General features: G+C 47.2%; 1 protein-coding gene across 1 annotated transcript; it reads left to right on the top strand.

Annotated features, from left to right (window-relative positions):
• Positions 1-5,508: 5,508 nt before the first annotated feature.
• DYRK2 (dual specificity tyrosine phosphorylation regulated kinase 2) lies at positions 5,509-15,895 on the top strand. Its single transcript, XM_068971137.1, has 3 exons — positions 5,509-5,563; positions 6,162-6,310; positions 14,142-15,895. Exons 1-3 carry the CDS (start codon positions 5,515-5,517, stop codon positions 15,741-15,743), a joined length of 1,800 nt encoding a protein of 599 aa, XP_068827238.1. The 5' UTR covers positions 5,509-5,514; the 3' UTR covers positions 15,744-15,895.
• Positions 15,896-18,415: the final 2,520 nt, after the last annotated feature.

Here is an 18,415-nt window from a genome sequence, read left to right as displayed (position 1 = left end):
GTGACCTTAGGACATACCCTGCTAACAAAGGAGCAGAATAAGTCCAGATAAAGCAGACAAGTTCAAAGCGATGGTGGCTTTGTGCTGAGATGCAGTTTCAGGGGAAAGAATTTGGTGGTGTCACTCTGGTTCCTTGGGATGTGTGATGCCTCTAAGAACTCATTGCAAAACAAATGTTGAAGGGTGTTATTTTCGCTTTCTTTCTTTTCTTTTTTTTTTTGTAAAAATGAAAATCCTCTTTGGATTTCTTTCTGTTAGGGAAAGCAGGTCCTTTTATAGGTCTTTTGTAGAAGTAAAGTGGAGTGGAATCACTTTTCATTGTTTGTAAGTTTGAATGTGGATGCTCACTCTTAGCCCATCCTAGGCTAAGCTAAACTGTGCACCATTTAAATGTTTTTATTGAGTCTGTGCTAAGGCAAGCCAGGAGCAGTGCCCATTGCAGCCCTGGGCACCCACTCCATCCCACTAGCCCCTTCCTAGCTTCAGATTCCTGGAGAAGGAAATTGCAACCCACTCCAGTATTCTTGCCTGGAGAATCCTAGGGACAGAGGAGCCTGGTGGACTGCCGTCTGTGGGGTAGCACAGAGTTGGACACGACTGAAGCGACTTAGCAGCAGCAGCAGCTTCTAGATGGCGTTACTTTCGGTTAGAGTGTCACCAAAGATCCCAAGAGCTGGAACTACAGGTCCTGTCCCCTACTCTTCTCTGGTTTGCAGAATTGCACCACTGTTTCTTTCACAGCAGACTTCCCAGGAGAAAGTCATTCTTGGAGTTGCTGAACTATTCTTACTTACTCATTCCTTACCACGTACAAGGACCTGTATGGTTGCTGGCGTCCTGGAATCAGCCTGTGTCTGGCTGGTAGCTCCCAGCGTGGCCTGGTGATCCTGTCTCCTGGTGCCTGACTCTACTAGCAAGTGCTCTGTGAGTTGAGCCAGTGGCAGGGGATGCTCTGGCCTAGGGGCCTGCTGCTGGGGGCCCTACCTGGTGATGGCCCTCCTGTCCCTCTGAAGCTCCTGGACACAGTGGGCACCACTTTGCTGGCACTTGTCCTGGTGGCATCAAAGGTAGAGGCCCTGCACAGCACTCTCCACATCCAGGATATAGCTTTTTCTTTTCTCTGCTTATTTCTTTTGAACACTAACTCTGTCCTTAGGATGCAGTTGGAAAAAAAGCAGATGAACCAGCCCTAAGAAATGCTGGATAATATGCCTAGCCTTTCCAGACACCTAGTTCATCTAGGGCACAAATGCATCCCCCTTTCCCAGGACTAAGGAAACTGGCTCTGTAAGTACCCTGACCAGAACACCACCAACCTGCTTAGACACTTCAGATCACCAGCTCTCTAGTGGTACAGACATTTCTTCCAGATTTCCACACCAGCAATGGCCACAGAGGCAAATACCAGTGGCCATTTGGTTATGACATCCATGCCCCCATCTGAAGAGGTAATATTCCTGAACTTCAGGCCATGTGGTCTTGATATTCTTCTCTAAATGGTTCTGGACCTTGGTGATGGACACAGGGATGATACCGTCAGTAAATGGTACCCTTCTAAGGGGTGTTAGGCTTAACTGACAGGTCTAGATTATCCAAAATGAGTCAGTTCCTTAGCAATTACCTTACTTGCTTTAAAAGACTTTGTACTTTGTTTTCACATTTCCATAGCTAGTAAAGTTTCAGATCATTCTTACCCCAAATGTATCATCAATATCCCTAACCTTATGAACATAGTAGTACTAACTCTCCCTCCTGTCACTTCCAGCTTCCTGTACTTTGAACTATTTACGCTTCTCCCAAAGGACACTATGTTTTCTTCTATTTGGTGCCACTGCACATCCTATTCTTCTGCCTAGAATGTCCTAGCCTGGCCTGTCTGACTGCCAACCTCCCAAGCACCTTTAACATCACAGCACTTTTGAGGCCAGTCACCACTTAAGCTGAAGTTATGATTCCTTCCCATGGACCACCACTGTGCCTCCTGCCTGCCTTGATTTCTGTCCCATTGCATCATTAAGTATCTCATCTCCCCTACTGGATTGTGATTATTAATATCCATGGCCAGAGCCAAGGACTCTTTATTTAAATGTACAGCTCCAGTATCAATAGTGTCAAAAATATGTTAGGTGCTTACTGCTTATTGCTCCATTGAATAAAAGAATTGAGGTCCTAACAGATTGCCTGGCTGAAGCCTTTCCCACTACATCTGATGATTCATCCTGTCCTCTAGGCTCAGCACATACTAAATTCTTTGTACATGTTTCTGGGATAAAGATATTAAGTGAGTGAATAAGTTTTGAAACCAGCAATGTTCTTGTACATTTCCAATTTTCTCTGTGATCAGCAGTTTTCCTAGTGAAGAATCAACTCCCTTCTACAAGACACCAGGCTGAATTCCCCAAAGTTTCTTTCTTGCTCACCCTGCCTACCTGTTATTTCGATCTGGATTTTGTAAACATTCAGAGCAGATGATGTTTTTACAATGGGCAAGAACCAAAGAACAGAGTCTTACTAACTGAATGGAGCCCCTGGTGTCCTGGTTACTATTAACATCAATACAACTCTGGTCTGGTTATGAGTTGTGATGATTAAACACGATAGTATTTGTGAAAGGGTTCTATACAGAGATTAATATAGTGTAATTAGTAATGATGCATTAGAATAATAAAGTTTGAGGGTAACTCCTAGAATTCACCTAGTTCATTCTCCTTGAAAGCTCGGGGAGTGCATTTGTTAATATTTCTATATTTGCCATTAATACAGATTGGAACCATCAATAATAAATAGAATGAGAGAAGTCCCAGCAATTGTAAGTACTAATTCAGAGGTCAATAAGAATATGATTTTTAAGTCTTTGATTTGAAAGATATAGCATTTATAATTAAAATAGTGAAAGATATTAGACTAATTGCAAATTTTCCTTAAGAAAGCAAAAAATTAAAAAATGGAAATTGCACTTGTCATGTCATGAAGCAATACACTAGGAAAAGTTCTCTAAACATACAGTTTTCCTTTGATCAAAGTTAATGCTCCATTGTGTGTGTGATTTTCCTTCGCTGGAAAAACAGTGTTCCTTTTCCTCATGTTTAATGTGGAAATTAATATTATTAACATGGATTCCACAAACTATGACATCTAGCAGTTATTGCTTTTCTTATTCATGAAAAAGCAGAACAGTTAGCTTTTGTTGAAGTAATAATTATTTGAGTAAAATAACAGTGTCACGTTATATCTATTTTGAATTTTTGGCTTCACATTTTTCATTTGAACATCAGTTGTATGGAAGGCTCACTAAGAAAAGGAAAACAGTATGAAATAATTATTTTGAAAGGGAAGGAAGGAAAAGAGGTGTGAGGTTTAAGCCAAGGTAGTGTAACACAGCGCAGGGTTAGATTAGAGGGACTCAGAAAATGAGTTCTAGCTTCAACTCTGCTACTAAGGAATCCCTTTTCATTGAGAATACTGAATATGTTTCCCCAGGTGAATCTGAGTGTGACAGCCTGTGATGACAAGCAAAGGGGACTCTCCTCTTCTGGGACCAGATCAGGACCAGATCTTCTTTTGTAAAGGCTTATTATTGGATTGACTGTTTCAGTGTGGTGCTAGTTTATTAAGAGAAGGCACAGAGAGGACCCGTTTGAGGTACATATTACCAGTCACAATTTTATGCTTTGCCGCCTGTTCTCTCTGCCAGCGCCCTCAACCCTTGCTGCCCCGTGTGGGATCCCTGAAGACTCTGAGAGGGTCACACTGTAACTTTGAAACACCCATTTGGGGGCATTTGCATAAAGCTGAGAGTGATGTTGCTGACAGGTTGCTATGACAATTTGCAAACAGTAGAGGGGATGGGTCCCCATTCTGATTTGAATCTGCACTAGCTCAGGCGTGCACACTTGATCTGGCCAGCGGCCGCAGAGTCCCAGGACAGACTTAACGGACCCAGGCCCCCAGGAGAACTTCAGAAACCAGGCAAATCTTAGGAAGAAAGCGCAAGGCAAGCTTCCCGCTTCCCGTCTCCCCTCCCGCTGAAGTAACAAAACCTGTGACCTTTGCACAAAGACCTGTGCCACAGACGACACGAGGCGGGTGTGAGAAGGGCAAGCAGTTTTCCCGTCTGCAAGGGAAAGAGAGGGTGTATATGGCAAAATAAAAAGGGAAATTCTCCACGTGTCTTGGATGGGAAAGGGAAAGAGACTTTGTGTCTCTGGAGGAAAGGAATTGAAGGTATCGCTTGGGAAGGTGTGTCTCTCCCAGTGGCCGAGCAGGGAAAGGCTCGGAGTTGTTAAGGAAATGGGAGGTGTCTCTGATGTTTATTTTTGCCTAGCAACCCACAGCCAGCTGCTTCCCCGGCAGCCGTCCACACGCGCCTCGCTGCCTCCCCTCGTCCTAGCGACTGGAGAGCGGTCATTTGGTGTCAGTAAACCGGGGAGGGAGTATGTGCGGTGGAGGTGGAGGTGGAAGCGGGAGGGCAGCCCCCTCCTTGGCCCACGTTCTGGGTCACCAGGCTAAGGCTCGGCTCTCCAAAGGGGCTAGACTTACCTTAGCCAGGTGACCCTCGCACAACTAAGTTATTTTCACGATCAGATGGGGCGATGGGGTGGTTAAGCCACTGGGACCCGGAAGGCGGGGAGGGGGGCGGGCAGTATTGTCTGCGAGCAGCCATTAGGTTCGGAAAGCTGAAAATGCATACGTGTTTGGGGAAAGCGCTCGGAAGGGGAGGGGGGTTTTCTGCAGTCATTTCGGTGGGAGGGAAGCGGTGGTGGGTTGCGCTGGGCGGGGAGAGGACGAGGCCGGGGAGGGCAGAAGGTCGTTAGCTGAGGCGCCGAGGGGAGCAATGCAGATGGCCGGAGGGGGAGGCGAAGGGCGAGCGGAAGCTGCGGAGTTTTCCGGGGAGTGGAGGGGTGTCTACACCGAAGACTGGGGGCGGGGGCGAGCGGGGAGGGACTTCGGTGGGCGGCTGGGTGGGGGAGGGGTGGGCGCGGGAGCGAGTGGCGCGGCGGCGGCGGGGGAGCCCGGGGGCGGGGCCTGCCCGGCGGCGGAGGGAGCGGGGGCGGGGCTGCCCTCCTGGGCCGTGCGGCGCGCGGGCTCCCGGCGAGTGTGCGCGGGGGCGCGCCTGCGCGGGCCCGGGAGGAGGCTCCCGAGCGAGTCGGCCCAGGCGGTGCAGCCTGCTGCTCCCCCGCGCCCTATGTGAGGGAATCGGGGAGGCCCGCGGCGCGCCGGGGAGGGCGAGGCATGTGCACGGGCCGGAGGGTGCTGAGGCCGCCCGAGGAAGAGGAGGACGGCGGCGGCGGCGAGGAGAGCGGGGGGCTCGCGGCGGCGGGCCCGGGCCGAGGGGATGCAGCGGACTGTGTGTGTCTGACTGTAGCTGACGCGAGGCGGCGAGGAGGCGCCGGAGATCCGCCAAAGGGGCAACCAGGGGGCGGCCGCGGTGGCGGCCGCGAGAAGTAGCAGCAGGACGGGCGGCGGCGGCGGCGGAGACGGCAGCCTTGAGATGCATTTTCTTCTCCAGCGGCCATGTTAACCAGGAAACCTTCGGCCGCCGCTCCCGCCGCCTACCCGACCGGTAAGGAGGCCCGGGCCCCGCTGCCCCCGCCGGCCCCCGGGCCAGCCCTCGTGGCGCCGGCGCCCGCTGCCAGCAGGACCTCGAACAAAGTCTGCGCCGTGACTGGGCGGCGCGGGGTTCCCCGGGTGGACGGCGCGCCCTCGTCTCAGCTCATTGTTAACACGCGGGCCCCGAGGTTCCTCGGAGCGGAGCCCTCCGGCTGGACTGGAGCCGTTCCTGACCTCCCCCGTCTGGGGCTCGGCGATGCGGCGGCGCCCGGGTCGGCAGTCCAGTCCCGCTCCGGGCCTACGGACGCCCGCAGAGTGGACCGCCGGCCCGGCTCAGCCCGGCTCCCTGGCGGGGTCGCGAACTCGCTCGCGCGCGGGGAGCCCTACTTAACTTTGCAGCCGCCGGAGCCCCGCCCGCGGGCGCGCCGGGTTTCTGCGTCCCAGGCCTCCCGCCGCTCCTGGGGCGCTCGCACTCAAGGTCCCTGGCTCGGCCCGGGGGAGAGCGGGCTCCGCAGCCTGGAGGGGTGGGGTGGGGCGGGGCGGGGCCACGGGGTCCCAGTGACTTTCTCCCCCTTGACCCTCTTTTGTCTCCTCCCGCGCGTGGCTGCCAGGCCGAGGAGGGGACAGCGCCGTCCGCCAGCTTCAGGCTTCCCCGGGGCTTGGTGCGGGGGCCCCCCGGAGCGGAGTGGGAACCGGCCCGCCCTCCCCCATCGCCCTGCCGCCTCTCCGAGCCAGCAACGCTGCCACCGCAGCCCACACGGTGAGACCCAGCCCGTGGGCGACTGGGATGGGGACGAGGGGCGGGAGAGGGGCCCGGGGCACCAGCACCCGGACTTGGGAGCTTCTGCAACCGGGAGAGAGGTCGAAGTGCGAGTGTCTCCACGGCCGTGGCCAGTGGCCTTTTCCGGGACGCCGCCCTCTGGAACTTGGGCGAGCCTAAAGCTGCAGCCACAAAGGAGGATTCGTGGCACGGGCCCCTCACTTCCCCTCCGGAGCCCGCCCACCCCTGCGCTCCTCTTGCTTCGAACTTCCTCCGGCTCTTTTTCCCCTCTTTTTTTACCCCGGTCCTTGCTTCCTCGAGCTCCTTTCCCAGACCCGATAAACATCCCTCCCCCTCCGCCACCAAGTTGGGTAGTGGATATTTATAGAAATAGATCTGTGTTAGGGTCAGCCCGGCTGTCCTGCCCGGAAAATAGATCCCCCAAAGAGCCTCGCAGGCCTGGCCTCAGCCAGCAGGGAGCACCGCCAGTTGTCCCCCGCGTGTGGAAGCATGTTTTATGAGTGCTACAGGTTTGAGCATAGCAGAAATTGTAATTAACATTAACAAAAATAAGAGCCGCAGCTGCAGTCAAAACAAGCCACCCCTGTAGGTTTCTGCAGTTGGGTATTCAGAAGGAAAGGGCCAGCTTTGCTTCCCAGGGAGGTGGGAAGGGCAGGGCACTTGAAAGGGCCAAGAGGGAGGTGAGAGCCCAGCACCAGACCCGTGGCTGCAGAGATCGGCAAGCTGGACTTGACTTCAGCGTGTACCTCTTTTCTCAGTCCCAGAGAGAGCCCTTGGATGGTGGCTGACAGCCTAGCAGAGCTGTGCACCGGAGGAGGTGATGGTTTCCAGGGTCTTGTTTACATATTCTTCTGGATCTTTCAGAGGAAACGCCTAAGATGGTGCTAAATGAGGGGCGTTTGCTAGGGATATGGCTTTGTTTGCCAAGTGAAAGTTAAGTTCTTATAGAAAAGGCCATTTCTAGCCTACAGAGGGGTAGCTCTGAGGGTCATGTGCTATGCGGAAACTTGTTTATCAGGGGAGAATTTGTGAGGGAATGGCCAAAGTGGAATGTTTTCTGTTAGACCTGAACATCTGTGTATAGTTCCACAGGAAAATGTTTTCTTGTTAAATCTTCTTTCTCTCTCTCCTTCTCTGTCTCTCATGACACATCTAGACCCAGGGGCTAAGAATTCACTGCACAGAAGTTAACCAATCTGTGGGGGCTGTGGTTGATGGAAGCCAATCAGTAGACTGCTGATTCTGCCTGTTCTTGTCACCGTGATGTTTTAGTTGAGAAATTGCCATTGGGTTTTAGGTGTTTCAGTTTGTTTGTTTGGTTTGGAATCATCTGACAACTTGGAAGTATAACATCCAGTGTTTTTCCATGTCTGAACGTAATCACATGACTTGTTGTGACCTGGAAACGAAATACTACTTGGCTTGCATCTGGATTCTGGTTTTTTAAGAGTGGGCTTTGCTTGATCAGAACCTCTTTGCAAATGAAATGTGTATAAGATGATGGAAAATGAAAGGTGACTACTAGAGGAGTAGTCTGTGGGAGACCAGAAATGAAAAGATACGTGGGTGCTTCTCAGCTCTCCTAATGATAGTGCTTATATTTTACTGTGGTATCTATTTGATTCACCTAAAATTTCAATGTGCCATTGATTAGAAGCTTGGTTTGGAAAGTATGAATTTTGGTTCTGGTTGTTGTTTAGTTTTGAATTTATTTACACAATATTGCAGACTTCCTCAAATGGGTGAGTAAAAGGACCATGGGGTTTTATCTGGTTCTACTCCTTCATTTTTTGGATGAGGAGAGCAGACAAGTTAACTGGTTTGGTTGAGATGCCTGAGCTAATTTCAGTGAAAGCTGGAGCTAAAGCCCAGGCCCTCCTGAGTCCAGCTTTACATACTGCTTGACTGCTAATTCTAGGAAATTGAACTGGTTTCTTTATAAATGCACAAACCTTAAAGATCCATGTTTCTATATGTCTTTGAGATTTTTAAAAGTTTTTAGTTTTTAATTCCACAGCAGTTACAACTACGAATTGCTATTAATGATTGAGTAGGGGAAGCACTATGAAGAAGGAACTAGTTGCCTATGTTTTCCCTTGTGAGTGATGTAGTAGGTAGATAAATACATGACTATGAGAATTATAAACTTTGGAATTTATCTGGCACATTGCCCTCTTGTTCCTTGTCTCCATGGATATCTTGTACGTCAGTCATTTTGTTTATCTCTTTTGGTCCTAAAGGCATACCTAGTAACTATTCTGATTCTTAATAGTTTTTCTTTTAATGTTTTATGGGGGATATTAATTTGCTTATTTAAAAAATTTGAAATATTAGTATTGTATCCCTTTTATAACTGTTTAATGTTTAAAGCACTCTCCAGTTACCAGTTTTACTGTTGTAAAATAATTGGAGTTGAAGAATGAATATTCCCATTTTAAAAAATAGTAGAGTTTGGTAGAAGAAAAGTAGACATTTGACTCAGGGCCACACAGACCATCCGTGTTTGAGGAGGAGCTAAAATTCTGATCTTTTTGGACTCAGTTCTATTCCCATAACACTATATAGCATTTCTAAGATGACTCTTAAAACTCCCAGAAATGTTAACACAGGGAAGTATGTGTGATTTTCCCTTTTATTTTTGGAAGAGATTAAAACTACCAAATTGGATAGACTATTGTTCTTATATAATCTTTAGTGCAAAGATGTTTCATGGTCAAAGAGGGCTTTTTTAGGGATCTCTGCTTTAATCCATACATTTTAGGTATCTAACAATTACATCCACTCACTGTGTTATTTTTAAATTCAACAGGCACTGTGCGAGATAGGCATTGGCAAAAAAGGAAAAAGCAAGTAAGAGGTTTTAAACATCCTTAAGTTTATGGTATAGTCCTGGCCTATGTATTCTGGAAATGTTTCGGCATTTCTAGGGTTTTTTCCCCCTTTTTATAGAACAGTTAATTGTGCTTCTGACCCAGATTGTGATTGTAGATCCCTATGGTGTTTAAGACAATATCCTCCTTTACTGGAGCCCCTCAAATGAATTTCCTTAACATCTGGGAAGTTTTTAAGATTCCACATGTCACTTTTAGGTATTTAGTTGATGCTATTATTGTTTTAACGGGCTGTCCTTGCCTCCATGTCTCTGCTTATGTATTGCAATCCTAACATTTTGTGACTTGAGTCACCAGTGAAAAGTCTTGATTCCCTGGGTGTTAACTTCATGTTTTCTTATGAAGCTACAAAGGTAGTTGTCAAGAATAACTCAAAGAGATGAGAGTTAAAAAGGAGTTGCTGACATACATTCTTCCATTCAGCAGAAATTGACTGAGTGCTTACTGTATGTTTGGATTTATGTCAATAAGGATGTAAAAAGATAAGAGGTGACCCCACCCTGGAACTGCTCACATCCTGGTTGGTATATCAGGTGTGAAAACAGGTGTGAAATGAAATAAGTATTAATATATTAGTGCTCTGTAAGCATGCTGGAAGGGAAAGGGACCTTTTCAAAGAGGAGGTGAGAGTTGAACTGGCCATTGAAGGGTGAGTAGGAGTTTTCCACATAGCCCACGTTAGCAAGGAGATTTCCGGCAGCACTTGGAAAGGACAGTAGTTCTAGCTCTCCTTTCAGTTCAGTTCAGTCGCTCAGTCGTGTTTGACTCTTTGCAACCCCATGAACCGCAGCACACCAGGCCTCCCTGCCCATCACCAACTCCCGGAGTCCACCCAAACCCATGTCCATTGAGTCGATGATGCCATCCAACCATCTCATCCTCTGTTGTCCTCTTCTCCTCCTGCCCTCAATCTTTCCCAGCATCAGGGTCTTTTCAGATGAGTCAGTTCTTCACATCAGGTGGCCAAATTATTGGAGTTTCAGCTTCAACATCAGTCCTTCCAATGAATATCCAGAACTGATCTCCTTTAGGATGGACTGGTTGGATCTCCTTGCAGTCCAAGGGACTCTCAAGAGTCTTCTCCGACACCACAGTTCAAAAGCATCAATTCTTCGGCGCTCAGCTTTCTTCACCATCCAACTCTCACATCCATACATGACTACTGGAAAAACCATAGCCTTGACTAGACGGATCTTTGTTGACAAAGTAATGTCTCTGCTTACTCACTACTATACTAAGCACACTATGCCTTTTACCTTGTTTAACCCTCCTAACGCCCCTAATGAGGCAGCTTTGTTACCCTCTTTATACCGATAAGGGCCCTGAAGTTCAGAGAGATTAATTGCCCAAGGTCACATAGTTTGAAGTGGTGGAGCTTAGATTCATTTCCCTTGTGTCTAATTGAAAATCCCTGAACACCTAACCATTATGAAACATGACCTCACCGAAAAGAGAGGAATATAAAAGAGAGTGTGCTGTCTCCATGGGTCATAGGGAATCCAGCTTATTATTCTCAGAGAGAGTGTGAGAGTGGTAGGTGACACTGGAAAGACTCAGGTCATTTAGGCTCAGCATTTTAGAACCTCATGTTCTTACCTGTGAGTTCTTGAGTTCTTTGTGGAAATGGAGTGCCCACATGAACCTTAGGCAAAGTCAAGGGCAGTGTGAGTGACATTTTCAGTGGTAACTCCAGAAACATCATGGAGAGAAGAGGCGGTGAATTCTAGGCTTAGAAGCAAAAGGACACGTGAGGAGGCTGCTTCCGTTGTCCCAGTAAAAGATCCAAGAACGCCAGGCGGGATAGCATGGCTGGAGTGGAGTGGGTCAGTTAGAAATGACAGTGGGGCTCCATGGTGACTTGGACAGGTACAGGAGATACGGAGATGGACTGAGTGACTATTCGGGAGGGTGACTCAGTAGGCAAAGAATCTGCCTGCCAATGCAAGAGACCTAGATTTGATCCTCTGTGGGGAAGATACCCTGGAGAAGGAAATGGCCACCCGCTCCAGTATTCTTGCCTGAAAAATCCCATGGACGTTGAAGCCTGTTGAGCTACAGTCCATGGGGTCGCAAAGAGTTCGCCACAACTGAGCATAGCAGCACAGCCTTTTCTTGTTCAGAAACTCAGGGTTCTGGGAGAAAGAAGTGGTTTGAGTGGAAAAAGTGTGAGTTGAGTTTGAGTTGCCTGCGAGGAAGGCAGCTGATCTGTAGTTGGACACAGGTGAGTCTTGAGTTCAGGGGTCATGGATTGGGCTTGTCTAAGCTGGAGGTGTTCTGGGAGTAAAAAGCCACGAGCAACTTGAGGCTTGAACCCTGGGGGAACCCTGGAACCCTCCTTGATTGCTGCTGTGGAGGAGACCAAGAGAAGACAGTTGGTAGAGACCGAGGTCCTCCAATTAATTGGCAAACTCTAGTTCTAGTCACTCAGCTTTTGTGATGGTATTTTAAATTATGCAGAATATCAAAATTGCTATTATGAAAATTGAAGTCGGTTTCTGAAGCTCAGAGTGTTTTACTTTGCCCTCTTTTTATAACTTCCTATAGCTCCAAGGTTAATTTTGTCCCCAGTGAAGCCTCATGCTTTTGTACTGTGTATACTGGTGATGTTGGTTTTTCTTCTGAAATCTCTCCAGGCTGCCCTGAAGAGAATGGTTCTCTAGGAGACATATATTTCTAATTTCAGGTCCTTTGATTCCTGATACTTGAAAGACCACAGTGGGGAGGAGGAGAGGTACAGAGAGTGAGGCTTGGACAAAAAGCATTAGACAAGCCTGTACTATGTTTATATATACATCCAGGACTTCCCTAATTCATTTTTATGAACTGCTTTGCTTTTGGCAAAGAATGAGGATAAAATAACTTGTCTAGCTACACTGACAGAAGATAAGTTCATTTAGCATAGAATACCATCTGTGAGTTTAGTAGAAGGGTTCAACTAGAAGTCCTGCAGAAATCTAAGAAGTAAAATCCCTCAGTCAATGAAATCACACTTCAGACAGGCCCAAGTACTGAACTGTATTCTCCTTTGTTTTAGAAGATTGCAGAGAAAGCACATGCCTCAGATAGTGCATCAGTTAAAAAAAATTTGAAGGTCTTGGACTCCTAGTAAGATGGACTTGGAATTTCATTTTGTAATCTGCTGCTCAGTCGCTTCAGTCGTGTCCGACTCTGCGACCCCATAGACGGCAGCCTACCAGGCTCCCCTGTCCCTGGGACTCTCCAGGCAAGAACACTGGAGTGGGTTGCCATTTCCTTCTCCAAAGCATAAAAGTGAAAAGTGAAGGTGAAGTCGCTCAGTCGTGTCCAACTCTTTGTGACCCCATGGACTGCAGCCTACCAGGCTCCTCCACCCTTGGGATTTTCCAGGCAAGAGTACTGGAGTGGGGTGCCATTGCCTTCTCCAATTCTGTAATCTAGGTAGTCCCAAACCATTTCTTGAATTATGATATTACATAGAGCACTTCTATGCATTTAGTGATACGTAAAGCCCAAGAGATAGGGTTTAGGAGATGATGGGAAAAACTGAAAGTTGAGGACTTCAGCTCGTTGACTGTATACTCCTGAAGGGCTGTGTGGCTAGACCTCAGAGAACACTGAATGAATGAGATGGATTGCAAATAGCAAGTTGATCTTTAAGCTTTCATATAAAAAAAATTACCTGCTGAGATGCTTTTAAGACTTGTGAGTTATTGTCTGAGGCTGGCAAGAATTCCTAACTGGGAGGGGATCCTGGTTGTTAGTTTTCTTCCACCCCTCACTTCTTGGCCATAATAAACGCTTGAGAGAAATCCCAGGTAGATTCTCCGTAGGAAGGCTGGGGCCCCCTGGCTTATGCCATCATTTTTGTTCATACAGGAATGTTCAGGGATGGCTTGTGTTCTTGAAATAGAAATCACTACATTGTATTCCTTGTTGGAAAGCTGAGTATCCCAGCAGCGGGGAGAAATACATGTTTTGAGAGAGCCAAGCCATTGACCAAAGGAAGGCCCGAGTGTGGCGGTTGGATTGTTGGGCTGGATGGCCTTAAATGGTCATCACAGTCAGTGCAGCCCAGAGACTTAAAATAGGTTTGGGGTTTACAAGATACTACGGTGCATATCTACATGGGAATCTTTTCCAGCCTAAAGGTACAATTCTCTGCTTCTGGATCATGTACTTTCCTAGGTGTAATTAGTTTGATTTGCAAGTAGTGGAGAAGACCAAGAATGAAGACAGCAGTGCTCTCAGAATAGAGCTAAATGCCAGAGATGGAGTAGTGAACGAGACTGGCCTGGTCCCTACCCTCATGGTAATAAAGAAACTACTAGTGAAGTGTGAAAAATGTTGTAATCTGGGGGCGGGAGAGCCAGTGGAGTGCCGACGTGTTCATGCGCTTTCTGTATCCTTTCATCTTGGTGTCAAGTATGGGTTGAATGGAATGTCTATGATACCACAGTGCCTTTGCTAAATATTAGGTAGAGAAGGATGACCAAGAAACCTGATCTCTGCCTCCACTGAGAACTTACTCTAAGGACCCTGAAAACATGTACAGCAAACTCTTCGTAAGGTGCAGCAGTTCTGGAGTCCTTTTTTCTTTTCCAGCCCTAGGTTCATAGCCATCCCCAGCCCCTCAGCCTCAGGGGCAGCAGTTCTGGAGTCCGTCCTTCTTTTCCGGATCCCTAGTGTCATAGCCATCCCCAGCCCCTCAGCCTCTTCTGCCTTTGTCTGAGGCTATCTGCGTCATGACGTCCACTCTCCCTGCGGCAGTGTTGGTGAGGTCCCTGCTGCGTGCACAGCTCTTTCCTTTGAAGAAACCTGATACAGACTGTACTTTCAAACCAAACTGGATTTCGTAAAGGTGGGGGTGGGAGCCAACTTATATAATAGCCCTTTTGAACAAACCGCTTCTGTTCCATTGATGTTCCCTCTCTGAATTCCAGATTGGCGGCAGTAAGCACACAATGAATGACCACCTACACGTCAGCAGCCACGGACAGATCCAGGTTCAGCAGCTGTTTGAGGATAACAGTAACAAGCGGACAGTGCTCACGACACAACCAAATGGGCTTACCACGGTGGGCAAAACGGGGTTGCCCGTGGTGCCGGAGCGGCAGCTGGAGAGCATCCACAGACGGCAGGGGAGTTCCACCTCTCTGAAGTCTCTGGAAGGCATGGGGAAGGTGAAAGCCACACCCATGACACCTGAGCAAGCAATGAAGCAATACATGCAAAAACTAACCAGCTTTGAACACCATGAGATCTTCAGCTACCCTGAAATATACTTCTTGGGTCCAAATGCAAAGAAGCGCCAGGGCATGACAGGCGGGCCCAACAACGGTGGCTACGATGACGACCAGGGATCCTACGTGCAGGTGCCCCACGATCACGTGGCTTACAGGTACGAGGTCCTCAAGGTCATTGGGAAGGGGAGCTTTGGGCAGGTGGTCAAGGCCTATGACCACAAAGTCCACCAGCACGTGGCCCTGAAGATGGTGCGGAACGAGAAGCGCTTCCACCGGCAGGCGGCCGAGGAGATCCGCATCCTGGAGCATCTGCGCAAGCAGGACAAGGACAACACCATGAACGTCATCCACATGCTGGAGAACTTCACCTTCCGCAACCACATCTGCATGACGTTCGAGCTGCTCAGCATGAACCTCTATGAGCTCATCAAGAAGAACAAGTTCCAGGGCTTTAGTCTGCCTCTGGTTCGCAAGTTCGCCCACTCCATCCTGCAGTGCCTGGACGCTTTGCACAAAAACAGGATAATTCACTGTGACTTGAAGCCCGAGAACATTTTGTTGAAGCAGCAGGGTAGAAGCGGGATTAAAGTGATTGATTTTGGCTCCAGTTGTTACGAGCACCAGCGGGTCTACACATACATCCAATCCCGTTTCTACCGGGCCCCGGAAGTGATCCTCGGCGCCAGGTATGGCATGCCCATCGACATGTGGAGCCTGGGCTGCATCCTTGCAGAGCTCCTGACCGGTTACCCACTCTTGCCTGGGGAGGATGAGGGGGACCAGCTGGCCTGTATGATTGAACTGCTGGGCATGCCCTCCCAGAAACTGCTGGATGCATCCAAACGAGCCAAAAATTTTGTGAGCTCCAAGGGTTATCCCCGTTACTGCACTGTCACGACTCTCTCAGATGGCTCTGTGGTTCTCAATGGTGGCCGCTCCCGGAGAGGGAAACTGAGGGGCCCACCAGAGAGCAGAGAGTGGGGGAATGCACTGAAGGGGTGTGACGATCCCCTCTTTCTTGACTTCTTAAAACAGTGTTTAGAATGGGATCCTGCAGTTCGCATGACCCCTGGCCAGGCTTTGCGGCACCCCTGGCTGAGGAGGCGGCTGCCAAAGCCTCCGACGGGGGAGAAGACGTCTGTGAAGAGGATCACCGAGAGCACTGGTGCTATCACATCCATTTCCAAGTTACCTCCACCTTCCAGCTCAGCTTCCAAACTGAGGACTAATCTGGCACAGATGACAGATGCTAATGGGAATATTCAGCAGAGGACAGTATTGCCAAAACTGGTTAGCTGAGCTGAGCCCCCCGATGCTGGTAATTCTGAAAGATACGACATTGCTGAGCCTTATTGGGTTGAAAAAGAGTAGCTCAGACCTGTTTTTATTTGCTTAATAACTCGACTCATTTGTATCTTTTCGGCACTTGTTTTAATGTAAGAAAGTTGTTTGTTTTGTTTTATAAAATACATGGGGACAATGCTTTAAGTTTTTATACTTTCTGAAACTGTTTTTGTGTTATAAAAGTACGATGAGCCTTACTGTAATTAGTGTGGCAGAGTAATAAACATCAGTGGCAGGCCATTGATCACGTCATGACTGCCGCGCATCTACAGATTGGTGTCAAAGACATTCACTATGTCTTCATGGTTCCTAGTATATTCTCCCCGAGGTGATTGCCTCTGAAGGCCGCCCCCCGCCCCAAGCCCTTCTCTCTCCACACTCCAGGTTCACGCACAGGTGCAGCATGTCCTGCTTCGTTCTCCATTAGTTAGCTGGGTGGTAGTGATGGTGGGAGGAGGATGGTCAGGACGAAAATGGTATTGTAAGAAAAACTGCACCTTAGAGGTTTTTTTCCCTGAGATTGTGCTCAGAGACAAAATCCCCACAGTTGCAATGCCCAGTTAGCATTTTGACGTTCTAAAGGCTGGCCAAGCAGACCTGGTGGATGAATGGAAACACGTGTATCCCTCCAAATTCTCCAATGTGATCAGCGAGCTGTTTTGCAAAGAAGTCTCGTTTAACAGAATTTGGTTTTGCGCCTAAAATTAGAAATGTATTCCATGAACTAACTGTTCTTCCCTTCTCTTTGCTTTTCTCCCCGCTGTTCCTCTTTCACCACACATCTGTTGCTTGCATCTAATTTCTTTTCCTTCCTTCAAATACATATCCCAGACTGTTAATACAGAAAAGAGACATTTTTAGCTGTGATTATGACCATCTTTTTCATATTCCAATTTAAAAAAGAACAGCCTAGCTACTTAAGGTGGGGATTTCCATAGTTCCAAAGACAGTTTAGCAGACTCGAGTGCGTTCACACTTAAGGTGCCACAGTAAGGTTCTTTTAGCCTGGGAAAACATCACCTCTTTAAAAAGAAAGAGGGTTGAAAATCCTCTTCATCAACAGACGTCAATTGTCCTTGTCCAGCAAGGCCAATTTTAACACATTCTAAGGAGGAAAAGTTCAGCCTCAAGTTAAATGGTTTGACTTACTCTGTGCATCATTAGAAGAACCGTAGACATTGCATTCCTCTGTTTTATTTTACTTTCGTTTGGATTGCACTTGATTGTTTTTGTGGGAATGACACTTTACCTGGAAAACTGACTCTTGAGAGTTAGGTAAAAGAATATTTTCTCCTCTGAATAATAATTATTTTCACAGTGAAAATTTCAGTATTTTATCACTAATGTATGAGCAGTGATACATATCAATTTCAAGGCACGTGGAAAAAAATTTAGTTATGTGCAATTTAATATAGAAAGATTTCTGCCTGTTTGGACAATAGGTTTGGATAGTATAAAATAGGATAAATACTCTTTTATATGCACAGATATTATTGTATGGATTGCCTGTAAATTGATTTACAAGTACTTAAAGCATGGTCCCCAGTGAGGCCAAGAAAGTTTCCGGTTAAGTTCTTTTAATATTAATCCTACAGTTTCTCTTGCTTTAAAAAAGAAAAAGAGTAGTTTTGAACAAAACACTTTACTTATCTTGAGGCTTTGTCAGTTGATGGTGGAGAAAAATGCTCAGGAAATATTACAGATATTTGCCAAAAAGTCAGTAATAAGGTTAGCTTATTAATAAGGTAGTGGTGTTGATATTTGCTTTACTATTTAAGGGTGTCACTGATAATTTATACTTCTGTATTTAGAAATTCTTTCCCCTAGTCAAATTCTTTAGCCTCTTGTACACATTTCTGTGTAATCTGTGGAAGTGCAATAATGTTAGTTGCATTTTAAATGATGCTCATGTGATCAGTCAGTGGCTTATAGAATTTAAAGATTGTGTATTATTAAAATTTTGGCTTAAAGGCATAAGAAGTGTAAGACTTGCGGTGGCTTTATAAAACCATAAGCCTCTTAATGATGGTTAGCATCTGTAGGTCATTAAAACAAACAGAAACATAAAGGCTATTTTCCCCTTGCAATGCTCCTCTTCTGCTGTATCCACTCAAGATTTTCACTGAAATAAATGAACCTGAGCCTGCCATTAATATGAATTTCCTTATAGAATGATTATCCATGTTAAAATTTATAAACAGATTAATACTGCTTGTCTCCTCCCCCACCACACAGAACTGGTTCTTAAGATGCCAACAGTGCATTTGTGACTATCTTTATTCACAAGTGTAACCGGAAACTTCTAAGCCAAACTAAAACGTGCAGCACTATGGGGCTCCCCTCCCCTGCACCTCCTAAATACAGTGAAATTTCCCTTATTCACAAAGAGCCACCACGTTCAGTGTTTAGTGATAGAGCTGCTTTTTAAGTCTAGCTTAATTATCATGTCAAAGAAAAAGACAAATGTTGCATCGTTGTGATTTTAAAACATAAATCAATGAAGGGCTCTGATAGGCTACTAGGAGTTGGCTTGGAAACAGTCCTTGGTCTCACAGGTTACCATTGTCTAGGGATGTCTGAGCTGTTTTCAGATTCAGGAAGAGCACAGTGTGGTCTGGTCTTTGGTT

The sequence above is a fragment of the Capricornis sumatraensis genome, chromosome 4 (genome assembly GCF_032405125.1).
Source record: "Capricornis sumatraensis isolate serow.1 chromosome 4, serow.2, whole genome shotgun sequence".
NCBI classification, from domain to species: domain Eukaryota; kingdom Metazoa; phylum Chordata; class Mammalia; order Artiodactyla; family Bovidae; genus Capricornis; species Capricornis sumatraensis.
This window is presented reverse-complemented; position numbering and strand designations above follow the sequence as displayed.